The sequence below is a fragment of the Perissodus microlepis genome, chromosome 15 (genome assembly GCF_051167445.1).
Source record: "Perissodus microlepis isolate ML-2025 ecotype Zambia chromosome 15, ASM5116744v1, whole genome shotgun sequence".
Classification (NCBI taxonomy): Eukaryota; Metazoa; Chordata; class Actinopteri; order Cichliformes; family Cichlidae; genus Perissodus; species Perissodus microlepis.
The window spans coordinates 22,321,830-22,336,140 of NC_140475.1; the positions used below are offsets into that span (position 1 = coordinate 22,321,830).

General features: G+C 38.6%; 1 protein-coding gene across 1 annotated transcript; it reads right to left on the minus strand.

Moving 5' to 3' along the window:
- Positions 1-2,417: 2,417 nt before the first annotated feature.
- Positions 2,418-6,712, minus strand: atf3 (activating transcription factor 3). Its single transcript, XM_084953985.1, has 4 exons — positions 6,572-6,712; positions 5,127-5,385; positions 4,806-4,913; positions 2,418-4,634 (listed from the first exon to the last, which is right to left on the minus strand). Exons 2-4 carry the CDS (start codon positions 5,382-5,384, stop codon positions 4,332-4,334), a joined length of 669 nt encoding a protein of 222 aa, XP_084810111.1. The 5' UTR covers position 5,385; positions 6,572-6,712; the 3' UTR covers positions 2,418-4,331.
- Positions 6,713-14,311: the final 7,599 nt, after the last annotated feature.

A 14,311-nucleotide genomic window follows, 5' to 3' on the forward strand; every position in this document is an offset into this window, starting at 1 on the left:
CTAGATTGATAAACGATAAGAGCTGTTGTGAAAGGCCTTGAATAATTGACATGTGAACACAAAAAATGCCACCGAGCTCAACATCAAAAAGGTTTGCTTCTCCCTATTAGGAGAAGTATTTGGGGAAATTATTAAAATGTCAATATGGAAACAGAGTGGGAAGAAACTCGAGAGTAACTGGAATGTTATTTTTGGTTTGTGATGAGTTGTAATTAACATACCAGTTGTGTAAATTAAACTGATGGGCAGGTTTAGACATCACCTTCGGTAAAATGCTGCCCCACCCACTTTTTCTCACACTGCTTTGTTTATGAGAATCTTACTCACAGGATTCTTCTGAAAATATCAGCACAATTGTGAACTGAACTCTTTATTTATTGATTCTTTTCACTCTTTTATTCCATGCATGGTTTCCTGAAATGAGATGACTTGCTCTTTAAGGAGTTTAACAGGAAATCAGAATACTTGTGATAGGAAAGAGGCGGAACGTCATGTGTTCTCTAGGTTCTGGGCAGCTTACCGGAATACTAACTATTGGTACCGTGAAACTCACTAGGACAGGTGCAAAGTATTGATTACAGTGATTGTATACCTGGATGTTTGCTTTCATCCACTTTCAGTGACAGCTAGGTGGGGTCAAACCATAGCAAATCTCAGGCTGGCAGACCTGGAACAAGTTATTTTCTGTGTGAGTTTTAACGTCCTGGTGCAGGTGGGTGAGATTTGATGCTTGAAGGCATGAAGCATCTTGTGTAATCACATAATTATCTGTTTATACGCTTTCAGTTTGCTGGGATTGTTTAGAACACGTATGTCACGTTTCTTCAGAAAGCTCATTTGAATGGTTTCATCGGATTAATTCCCTATCACATCACATCATTCACATCATTCTATGTTGCAACTTAGGCATAACTATGTATAAAAAAAAAAGACGGGAAACAAATGGATTTGATTTTGCACAATCCACAAATTGGCTCGTGTTTGAACACGCTTGTTTACGGTGTGATGTACCGCACATCTCTTGAGGTCCGGTAGCGATTGGCCAGTGGCCTTATTGGGCGGGTTTGTTGTTATGTGAACTGCATATCAGAGCCTTCTTGGACAGATACTGTAGAAAACATCCAGTCATATCTAACAAGGCAGTGTTACCTCACCCTTCTGCCTGCCTCTTTGAACACAACATGTTCAGTCTTGTCCTTCAGCTCCATCACATGCACAGTTGCTCTGTGCTTACATGTAGGAATTCTGTCGGAGATTTTTGTAAGCAAACGTTTATGTTGTGAAATTGTTCCACTTGTGGAAAAAAACACGGTGATAGAAGTACAGCAGCTTCCTAGTACCCATCTGGGAATGTAAGCTTTTAAAACCGAGTATCCTTCAAGGAAACTGTGTTATTTTTCCTGATATTCATAACACACTCTTTATTTTAATGAGAGAGGGCCTGGTGCTGATGTAACTGTGTTCCTAAAGTAAAACAGAAGACCACAGCTGCAGAGTTAGTTTTCTAAAGATCAAGCATGAGTTTTGTTAGTTCTGCTGTTGTCATTTTCAGACACGGAGAACATGAGACATACGCGAGCGGGTTAATGGCTACAAAATGAAAATCATTGTTTCAAAACTGATCTGATGCAATCCAAAGCAACTGACCGGTCAACTACATTGTCAGAAAGTGGTGATTATTGATGATAAGCATTGCAAACATTTGTTTTACAATGTGTTGCATCAGATGGCACATGTTTTCATAAGTGCAGAAAGTCTATAGGTATAAGATATTGTACAGCTCCAACAGCAAAGAGCAAGGCACTAATATTTCTGTATTTCTGCTCTGTTTAGTGTTATCAACGTACTATCACAGCTTTTTTTCCACCAGCATCATGTGAGCTCACTGTAGCAATAATCATATCATAATTTAATTTAAGATTATCATAAGAAATCAGCTACTCAGCCCACTTCCACTGAGCTTCATGGAGCTTGTTTTTGGTTCTACAATCATTGCTGCACATTTATTAAGCTCTAACCATTATTTTTGTTATTATTATGTACTGCTGATATTTTAATAACAATTTTTTTTTTTGCATTTTTGTCCCAGTTACATGTTTCAGATCGTCAAACAAAATATAATATTAGAAAGAGATAACTAGTCACTAACATCTATCAGTCTGGACAGGGTGACAAAGCCATCCGGACCAAATGTTTTCAATAATGAGTCCCGTTACATCTGGTGTGAAACTAACACAGCATTTCATTAAACGACAGCCAAACATGGTGGTGTCAGGGTGACGGTCTGGGACTGCTGTCCTGTTTCAGGACCTCAATGGTTGCTGTAATTGATGGAAACATGAATTCTGCTCTCTACCAGAAACTCCTGATGTCACATCTGCCCGTCCGTTTCTAGAAAAGGCATCTCACAGGTCGCATTTTCAGTTCACATCTTTAATTATCAAAGTATCAAAATCAAAACAGAGATGGAAGTAGTTACACAGTGATAGTAGCAGTGCAGTTGTACCTGACATCCTTTATTTATTTCTGCTATGACACAGCTATAGAGAAAAAAAAAAGTCTTCAGTAGTAGAAATAGGCACAATATGAATACATGCACTCAGTGTTTAGTGACTATCTAGTAATGACTAGCATCGGGACAACAGGTGACAAAAGTACTATGACCACAAAGACGCCTGCGTCCCTTTAACAATGTGACTCTCGCACAACACATACAACAATATAAACCTTCTAACAGAGGAATACAACTTCAGTCTACAAAATTCATTATTATCCTGTCAAAGGAAACCCCTTCTGGTATGTACTCATCCTTCGCTTTGTGCGTCAGAGTTTCAGTTTGATTGAGAATGAGAAGTTAGAGTGTCGCTCAGGAATAAAGGGCTTCTGATCTCATGTTTGGCTTTATTTTACTGCCAATAAACAACAAACAGCAATCATCGTGCTTGTCAAATTTCTGTTTGAGCAATTAACTGCTTTTTTCCTTGGGCTATTTTTTTTTTTTTTACAATGGAAAAGGGTGTGCAAGTGAACAACAACTATTTTGGCAGTTCGTTTTCAAACAGTGGAAGTTCACGACACACTTAGATTCTAACGTGTCACCAAATCTTGCATAACTTCAGAGTAAACTGATGCAGCGCTTCTGATACCTAGCTAACGATATCTAATGAACACAACATCCGGACCAAATGTTTTCAATAAATACATTTTTAAAAAAATAACTTTTGGTTTTGCTCTGTTGAGACCAAAGGAGGCATTGGTGTTTACATACAGCAGCACATAGTTAATATGCATTTGATACTTTATACAAGACACTAGGTAGAAAACACATCTGTAAAATAACACTTATGTAGCTTCATTGTCACAGAACAGGTTGAAAAAAAATCCCCTTTGCTTTAAGAGAGAACACAGTGATAAATAAAGTGTCCATTGGGCAATTGTGATTGCCAGAAAATATTGAATTCTTAAGAAAAAAAAACCCACAACAAAACACTTATCTATACATGTGATTACACTGTCTTTTGTACTAGGCTTTTTTCAGTAAGTGCAGAATTAGAAACCCTGCCTGCAACGTACATTTCCCTTTTGTGTCTGCTACACTCACAGCAAGGAACCTGACCCGTACTCATGCTTTTGGACGAGTCATCTCATATTATGTATAACAAAACTGACGTCTATAGCATACCTAGGTCCTGAGTGGTTAGTAGTAGCAGCGTTTTTAGTAATTCACTTTGTATACAGGACAAGCAGACAGGGTTAAAACAGCAACATCCTAACATACAGTAATCATTTAATAAATATGTCATCTTTGCTGTACACTAAACAAAGACCGCTTCTTTTTAAAGTCAGTGACTTGCATCTGTATACACTCACACAGTCATTCTGAATCTCCTTACTGTCGGGGTGAACTCTTAAATAATGTGCCTTGATCACCTTGAAATCGTGCTTTGGTACAAAAATCAGACCATCGACTATTCAAAATACTAATAAATCAAGAAAAGCTGTTGAACTTTGTTTAAGTGCTTTAGCATCTGTTCTTGGCCCTGACTGTTTAAAATGTTTAAAAAAAAAAAAGAAACACAATGCAAGTCAAAGTGCTGTCCATCATTTCTCACTCCTGTCCAATCAACAGCTACGGGTATAGTCACTTTACACCGCTCTCTTTTTCTCTAGCAGCATTATGGACGGCAGGTGGGCGTGAGGAGTCATAGGTGGCATTTCATTCTCAGGTCATAAGTCTGTATGTGGCAACTCCACCTCTTGCGAAACCAGTCAGTCCTACATCAGCAGCAGGAGATGGAAGAATTGCAAGCCCTAGATAACACTCTGGGCGATCATAAGTGACTGGGGCACTGGACATGATCGAGAGTCAGAAGTCCTCCGCCGAGAGGCGCTGCTGTGGACGTGGATGCGGATGAGGTGGTGGTGGAGGTGAGGTTGTGGAGTTGTAAGGTGCTCTCCTGGATGTGCTGGATGAAAAGGTTTCGCTCGTCCTCGGGCGTCTGGGGGTTCTGGGCTCGGACGATGCACGTCGGCCGGTGCAGGTTGAGCATGTAGACCAGCTGCTGCTTCTGCTGCTTCAGCTCCTCAATCTGAGCTTTTAAGTCGGCATTGATGCTCTCCAGCTTTTCAGACTCCTGCAGAGAAGGATGGAAGAAGAAGACTGTTATTCACCCGAGAAACATAAGCTACTTCTCACCGCAAGCTGTGAATGTCATGCTTTATAAATTGTCTAACTGTGAGGGTGCAAAAAGCTAAGAGTAGGTGCAGAATAACCAATGCTCAAATTGATGAAAGTGGAAAACTACCTTCTGGAGTGATTCAGTCTTTTCCTTCTTCTTGTTGCGGCACTTGGCGGCAGCGATTTTGTTTCTCTCCCTCCTCCTTTTCCTTCTTTCATGCTCCTCAGATGTCAACTAAAAAAAAAGTGAGAAATATAAACCATTAAGAAAAAAAATACTCTCTCTGTATACATACATACATACATGCATACATGCATATATATATATATATATATATATATATATATATATATATATATATATATATATATATATATATATATATATATATATATATAACAGACACATTACAGATAACTACATGCTGTAATTCCCCCTCTGCCTTACCTCTCGCTTGACCCCGTTCCTGCATGAAGTTAGCTCATAGGCTCGATCTGAGCTGGAGCTGGCACCATCGGAGCTCATGTCGGTGCTAAGCCCGTTGGATAGTCGCTTGCTCTGGATTGCCAGCCGGAGCTCCTCCTTCACGATGGGTGTGAAGTTGGTGAAGTCGTCCAGGGTGAGTGTGCCTTGAGGGGAGAAGCAAGGAACCAAGGCGGAGCAGCTGATGTCAGCCAGAGAAGGACCCGAGTGCTGAAGCATCATTCTGTAAACGCAAGAGATGAAAATCGTCAGGTGGGTTAGAAACACTTAATATAATTCAAAAGAGCCCAGAGATAAAGTCACTGTGAACCCAACACTGAAAGTAACAAGATAAATAATGTGGCAAGAATAATAAAGGAATGTTCAATTTTTTGCTGAGTAACAATGACACAGATGTCAGAAGGAAGACCAAAGCTAAGATCGGTTTGAAAGGTCAACATGGCATGTTAAGGAGGACAAACAGATTGTGATGACAAGACAAATGGCTGTGTCATTCAAAAACTAAGCAAATATTTGCTTTGTGGAAAACATGCTGTAAAAAAGGCTCATTAATTGGGGAGGTGTGGATGTTTGTTATCTAAACAGAGAAGTGAAAAGAGTTGAATTATGGCCATCAGCCAGATAAGAAGGTGTTTACATCAGCTCTGAGACCAAAACCAAAACAAGCACATTTATATTATATTCTTATGTTCTCCAGAAATAAATCATTTGCAACGAAGTCATTAATGCTATGTTTGTATTAGTCTGCACACAGCTGCACCTTCTTAGAATTAAAAAAAAAGTTTTAAAAAGTCTTGTTAGCTCTACAAATATTTTACCACCGCCTCCCTCTGTTCCCTTCAGTTTCGTTATTATGTGTTCAGGTAATTATAAAAGAGAATTGTGCTATTCATATGTTTGTTTTGGTTTTGTTATTATAAAGTTAACTCAAAAGAAAAGAAGAAAAAAAAAGAAACAACAATATTAAAAGTCTCGTCAAAAGTGAGGAAACAAGTGCAAAAATCCGAAATACCTGATTATAAATAAGTTACAAAAAAAAGTGTAACAAAATGCATTCAAGCAGAATCCAAGCAAAACGTCGCATGATGTCATATTTGAAACAAAAACATCTCAAAAGTTTTTTATAAATACAAAATACGCTAAAATAAATTAAAAAAAAAAAAGAAAAATCGTTAGTGCAAACTGCTCCAAAAAGATGCGCTTGTTTATATATTTTGTTTATATATTTTATATTTTCACGCAAAAACACGCGCGGAAGTTTTCGCAGTGTCCCGGGACGGAGCGCACGGAGACACCGGCTCTCTGCGCTTCTCACCGGGATCAAAGAGCGACAACACCGCCTCTCTGCCCCTCACACACACGCTCAAACACCCCCGTCCTCCTCCACGGGAAACAGATCTCCAGCCTACCTGTTAAAGCTGTGAGTGTCCGGATCGGATGAAGTGCGCCGTGAAGAAAATAAACCTTCTGTTATGTCTGTGCGTTCCGCTCTTCCTGTGTCTGCTTTCCTGCTCGTTGGCTACGGTTGCTCTTGTGGCCTTTACGTTGCGTCACCTCGCGCTTTTAAATTGGTTGAAGGGGCGGGACACATGACGCAACGCAACGCTACTAGAGAGCGAGAGAGAGAGCGCGCTAGGGTTGGGAGCCTGAGAGTAGGGAGGGGTGACGTCATCCTATTTTTAGAAGGCTGATCCGGCGATGATGCAATCTAGCAACCCCGAGTGTTCTTCTCTGCCATAACAGGACAGGCGTCCCCCTCCCTCCTCCTCCTCATGTTTTTTTCCTCCTCTGCCTCTCCTCCCGCAGATTTTCAGCTCTTCCTCATTCTCCTCCTCCTCCTCTCTGCTTCCTACCCTCTTCCCACCAATGCTTTATTCCTTTCCCAATCTTTTAATCTTTTTTTTCCCTTTTTTGTTTTTATATTTGTCTCTTTTTTCAACACTTCATTCATCATCTCTAATCCTCTTTTTTTTGGTATAGTTTCTATCCCCCTCCTTTTTTAATCCCCCCCCCATCAGCTTTGTCCTTTTTCACAAATTTCCAAGGTTTATGTCCCAAAATCCCTCTATTCTTTGCCACTCTCATAACATGTTTTTCTCTTATCTTCCCTCCCATCTAATCTCTTTCATCCCATTTCCAGTTGTCTCTTCTCCACCCTTTGCTGTCCCTCCTGCACACGCATCTCCACTAATCACTTGAATCTTTTTTTGTTATTGTCTTGTAAATTTACCAAATTTAGAAATACGGGCTAATTTTCCTCTGCGACACCTGGTAGGTTGATGGTATTTACAGATAACCAGTTTAACCTGTTTGCTCTTTTTCTTTTTAAAATTGCAGTTTCTTTTATTCCCTTTTTACTTTGTCTCCTGTTTTCTACTAAAAACCTTCACGTCTTTTCCTTTTTCACTCCTACATGATTATATTTCCAATTTCTTTCTGCTCACTTTTTCCCAGTATTTACTTTGATACTTTTTTCTTAATTATCCATGTTTTTATATTCCTTCATCATAGTACTTGTACATCTTTCCTTCTTCTATTCAGTCTTTTGCCCTCTTTCTTCTACTACTTTTATCTTATTTCTCTTCTCTCTCTTTCCTCCACTTTTTTCACCCCCATACACTTGTCCCGTCTTGTACTAATCAACCTCATTTTATTATTCCTCTTTCCCCTCCATTATTGTTTCCATAAGCATCACCTCTTCACACGCTTCCCTTCCCTCTCTGTCATCTCTCCCTGTTTTGACACTGACATGGATTTCCATTCCAGGCATTCCACACTAACGAGTGAATAAGGCCGTTCAGGCTGAGTGACAGCGGACGGTTATTTATTGTGCGGTTACACCACACTCACCAGCTGGGGTATAAAAGAGGTTAGACAGACATACAGACAGATATGGATCTTTGCATGGATGGATGGATGGAAGGATTATAATGATTTTCCTTTTCCTGTCTGATGATATGATGATATACACCTGTGAGGACAGGTAAAGAAAACTTTCTGCATGTTTTCATTTCTGAACTATGTGTGCTTTTACATGTGTGTGTGTCACAGATTTGTAGACTGCCAGTAAATGTAATCTACACGCAGGGATTTTCTTGATTAGTCATAATCAGATGATCTTGTTTACTCGACTGCTGACACAGATTTCCTAACTGTGAGAATGTTGGTTTTTGGCTTCAGAATACAAAAATATGTGCGAATTTTCACTATTTAACATCTAAATTTAAATTGTAAGTCGTGGCAGCTGTGGAAATACACAACTAGTAAGCATCTATATGTTAATAATATTCAGACATAATAATCGATATTATTAGCAGTCTTTCACACCAGTTTTTATGTATTATTATTGATAATAGTTTCAAAATTACACCTGCAACTTCAGCGCTAGCAGTAATGTCCTCGTCCTAGCAGTCAGATTAAAGGAAAAGACATTTTAAAGGGTTTTACCTTAGCTATAAAACTCTGCTACAGTAACATAATGTTTATTTTATGCTTACTGAATTGTCAAAAACTGCAAAAGAAGATGGTTCGTGAAACGCACGTTTATTTTATTTCATTTTTTTCCATATGGGCTGACCCACATCAGGTGCAGCTGTGTATGTTGGGCTGTTTTAATGTGCAGCCGTAAAGCAGAAAGCAGCATGGCTTCAAAGTGCACACATATCTAGCAAAGACAAGCAGAGCATGCTGACGTCATCCTGTTTGCAGCTTTTATTATTTGCAATTTACAAGCAACTCAGAATCATTCCAAAAAAGAAAAGAAAAGAAAAGAAACAGATTGTTTTGTCTCAAATATTTCTGTCAGAAAACAGAACAACGTTATTATTTTGTGTGTGTGTCTGTTATGATGCCTACATATCCTGTCAAAGCAGAAAACTCGGCTCAACTTTTTCCAGAATGCGTACATGATGCAATAATTTCCTGATAGATTGTTATCTAACACGAACCATGCAACAACAGCTCTGCAGTTTTGTAAAATCCTGCTTCTACTAGATTACTCCTACTAGATTTTAAGTGACCTGATTCATGCGGATGTTTTAATTCTGATTAAAAGATGCAAGCTTTTGGGCATCTTGGTGACCTCTACTGCAGTTTATGTGCTTAACTTGTAAGTGTCATAGGTTTTTTTTATTTGTTCGAGTGATTTCACACACTGAAGAAAAGGTTCTTTCCCTCCTATTTCCTTGTAGTCTTTCTATCTTTTCCTTCCTTTTCTCATTTCCTGTCATTTTCAGTATAATGCCCTCTCAGTTTTGTAATTTTGAAACTCCCAGTTTCTCTGAATGTACCAACAAAATTGACTTTCAGTTTTGCCAACTCGAGACTTTCTCGGAAACAATATTGCTTCACTATTTCATGAAATTATGAAATGTCAAAATCGAGTGATCATCGAGTGGTCACTATGTTTGCATCTCATCTTTTCATAACTTTACTTGAAATGAAGCCAAGGAGACATGACTTGCCACATGAACGATGACTGCCATGACTGATCTAGAAATTCATGTAACTATGAATCCCACCCAGTTGTAAAGGCCATAAAATGGTTAATAATTAAACAAATGAGTTTCCACTGCTAAGGAAAACATCTGGCCTTATGTGAACCTCTGAAAAAAAACACTCACTCACAAAGAAGGTTATGTAGTGGTGACCTGCTGAGGTGTTTTCTCCATTTTTAGATGGTGAGTTTGAAGGCCGAGTTGAACAAGGGAAATATTTCTCTTTGCCAGTAACTGAAAGAAAAGATCTGCTGTTTCCCCAAGCTGTAAATCTGAAACCTTGAAATAGGTTAAAATAAATTCAAATAAAAATTATTTTAATGTAATTTAACCCAGCATAAATATTCTCATAAATAAAAACATACCACAGATGCTTTTGTCGGCCTCAGACTAAATGAAAGTGACTTCATTGACTTATGCCCTTGAATTCTTCAATGCGTTGTCTACATTTCCTGTGCATGTGACATGTAATGTATGTGCTAACTCACAGTCACATGGCTTGATTTTGTGCTTTTAGTTTTGGTCCAGATGGAAAACATAAATGCAGAGTGACTGCTGTCTGGAAAGTTAAGAAAATGCTCCGACTCAGAACTCCTGCTCAATCAGACATCACAGAGGATAGGGGAGGGGGTTTCCGATGCAAACTTAGGATCCTAAAAAGCTCTTCCAACAAAGAATACTCACTCACTCAAAGAAAGAAAACGTAAATTGTTCCAGACAAATCAGAGGCAGGCTAAATAAAAATGAAAGTAAGAAGAGTAATATATTAATAAGAACACTTTTAGGGGCAAATTAAATGAAGGGACTGAGTCTGAGCTGCTCAGCTGCTCTACTGGGAGCAGGAAGAGCCTCAAAAGTAATCAAAATGACAAATCTAGACTATTCCAGAACATACTGGGAGCCAGTTTAAAAATGCCAAAATGGGAGTGATGGGAGGCTGCTGACTTCTTTATAGTCTACAGTCGTTCAAATAGAGTTTTAGTTCAGGAAAGAAAAAAAGGCTGACACATGTAAAAGCACACCTTTAAATCTTAAATGACATCTTTTTTTAATTTGTAAGATGATAAAAGCATGACTGCATTAGTCTCACAATATGGTGCTCAAAATTTAGGTTTTAATTAAATCAGATTTCAAGATAATTTGCAACCAGCTTGAAATTTTCAGGCCGAGAAGCAGCCGGTGGGAGAATCTGTTCAGCGTGACCTACGACCTGGTGGCAAGTTTCGTCTGAATTTAGCTGAAGGAAATGATATGACGTCCAGATCTGAACCTCATAAAGAGTCACATGGTCTGAACTAGCCATCACTTACATTTATAACAGTGAGTCATGCAGAGATTCAATGTAGGCTTTGATTCAGTGTAGTTTCAGTTAACTCATAGAGTATGTATACGCTGGTTTCAGTTTACTTTTCCCGTTTAACTGGTTATATTAATACTGTTTAGATGGTTTTAAAACATTAAGCTTGTAGTGATGATTTCATTTCGTTGGGAAATTTATTTATATATTTTTATTCTTAATTCAGAACAACTCTTATGATAAAAAGCACAGATGCGTAACCAACAAAACCTATAAATAAAGATGATTTTTATCTTGACAAAAGCAAAAGAAAAGAAAAGAAAAGTGTTTTCGCACATTTTGAGTTTGTTGCTATCAAAGTGAATACATTCAGTGGAATGTGGGGCCTTGACTTTTGCAACACATTTTGCAAACTCCCACCAGCTCTGGTTATCTACCTGTCAAAATATGTTTATGTCCTATAGTATGTGATGTCTCATAGCTCAGAGCCCCAGATGGAGAACTTCAGGCCCGGGTGTGCACGCTGTGTGCATGCTGTTCTGGAAAGTTACAGTACTCCCTTTCCTCAGCCTGACGTTGGAAAGGTGCTCGGGAGGAGGGAGGTGTTTCCAACATAAATGCGCCAGAGAGTTTTCCAAAGAAACATATTTAATCTTTTACAGCTGACAACTTCCTTTAAAAGGTCACCAGCCCAGACAACTAACATAAGAGCAGAACATCACAGTCATTCACAATAATATATACAAACATTATGAATAGAGATGTTATAGGTTTTACTAAAATATTTTTAGTTGAGCTATTTTCACATCTAGTTTAGTTGAATTTCTGTCAACTTGTCTTGAATCTGCCAGAGAAATACTCGACCTATAAAGTCCAGTGTCGTTTGTTCCCAGCTCTGATTTTAAACCGTGTCATTAGTTAACTGTGCCTTTTAGAAATGCTACCTGTGCTGATTATCACTTCACAGCTCTACTGTGGCGCATGCTTGACCTCGCCTCAAAATACATCCATGTTACACTGCATCTAATTAAAAGCTGACACGCTTGGAGTTGTAGTTTTTATTTTTAGGACGCCAGACAATCGTCAAAATGTTCGAGCTGAATGGCACAAATGCTCACGCTCGCATTTCCACTCCTGTCTTTCTCCGCGAGCAGCCAGACGAGTGTTGAAAAGTTTATGAGGTCAGTGTGGTCATCCAGATTGATGCTGCGACATGAAGTCATTGCTGACACTGTCGCTTATTAATACCATATGATCGGAGTGCTAACCCTCCTCAGCTAAATATTGCATTCTCTATTTTTATGTTTCAAGTGTTTCATGCCAAAGAGCTACGTGTGCTCATATCCACATACAGTATGGAGGAGCAGGCTCTTTGGGCAGCTTTTAAAAAGGAAAATACAGTTTATCAGATTAACTTTCTTAATGTCAAACTTCAAAAAATGTATACCTTTTTAAAATATAAAATCCAATAATGGAAACAGGTGGACTTTAAAAAGCTAAATTAAAAGATAAACAGTGAATTTTAGCTGATTTCTAAATAAATCTGGTGTAAACACATTACGAAACCATATGAAAACAAATACATTAATCCCAGAAAGTACATAGGGTGACGTATAATATGTAAGTGGGTCTTTGGCCAGTTAACCATAACTTTCCCTTGTGATAATAAATCATTTTGTTTCTATTCAGTTTAACCTAAAAAAAAAAACCCCAGTTCTTCTTACAAGTTGTAAATAAGGGCACCGCAGGATTTCGCCACAAAACTCTCACTTTCACCCGCTATCCTGCTTACAGTTCACATCCTGGACTCCTACCTAATCTCCAAAACAGTTCCTGATGTGAGCTGATAAAGAAAAGAGGACAGGTTTCACTATGACAGAAAGGAATGTGAATAAGAGCGAGTTTCTCATTCTGAGAGTTTGCTCTCAGTGGAAGAGAAAGTGAAAACCAAAGAAGAATTCGTAAGCCCGTGTGCAGCAGTCTAGAGAAGCAAAGCCTACTTTTTAAACCCTCAGTTAAACACTAAACACCCTGCAATTTGTGGTTCAGGCTGCACATTAACTCACACCTCATTCATGCTTCTGTTTAGTAAAAGCTTCCCTACTGCAACTGTGTCTTATTTAAAAAGTCACCTTCTTGCCTCCAGCCAGTTCTAAATGCAGCAGCAGCAGCTTCTTAATGGTTTTAGCACATGCTGTCACATTGCCCCCATCCTGGCTCTTGTCCATTGGCACCCTGTACGTTTTGGAATTGATTTTAAGATTTAGTGTTAAGGTGTGTCAGCGTCTGCGTTCAAGCTACATGACAGAAATACTGACCTGCGCGTGAGGAGGTTAACAGCCTCAGATCCTTAACTGGGGTTGGAGGGCAGCGAGTTGAACTGGGGCAATGCCTGCACAGACAAAGTAAACAAAGGGCTACATGTTGGATTAACTTAATCAAAATGTAAGCAAATGTTACAAAGAAAGGGATCAAACCCACTGCACTGGAATCAAGTTAAATAGCAGTAAAAACTCACTGCAGCCCTAATAATGATTCAAAGGGGGTTCCTTTTAGGACTTTACAGGCTGGATTTGCTTTTGCTGCTGTGTGACAGCACGCCGCGTACTGAGACAATGTCCCGCATGTTCAGTGGCTCTATATTTTACCAACATGAGTGCACGTGTCACAAGAAACTTGTGGCTGAAAATGTGATTTATGGCTATTGAAACTCAAAGGCGGTTAGCAAACAGAAAAGTAACTGACCGTTAACGGTTGTCACAGTTACTGTAACAGAAAAAAGGAATAGAAAAAGGGAATAAACCACTTTAGCTTTCCTTTTCTGAGTGTAGGAGATGGGAAAATTCAATTAAAATAAAAAGCTTCACATGCTTGATGGCATACTTTTTTTCTGAAACAGGGTTGTTTTGTTTGGGCATTTTTATTTTCATTTTAGTTTTTTTTATTTACCCCCATTTTATTTATTTATTTATTTTATTTTTTATTTTTTTCCTTGTTTTGTTTGTTTTTTGGTCTCATGGTCTGGATTTTTGCTTTTCCTTGTCTTGTTATTAGTATAACTTCAATAGACATGGAGAACAGATCAATAAAACAATAGTTCTGGCTCTAATCTGAACTGTATGAAGAATGAAATCTTCTTCAGATCCTATCTCGACCCTTACATGTGTAATTTTAGCTCAGACAGAAAACTCATGGACACGCCTCATATTCAGCACCATCTATATATCCATGTGGTGATACTCATTTATAAATTCTTTGTTTTTTTCCTCCGCATTCACCGGACAATGCTGCAGTTTTTTTTTTTTTAAAAAAACTCTTTGAGATCAATACTTGGATTGAACAAATGGTAGCTTCAT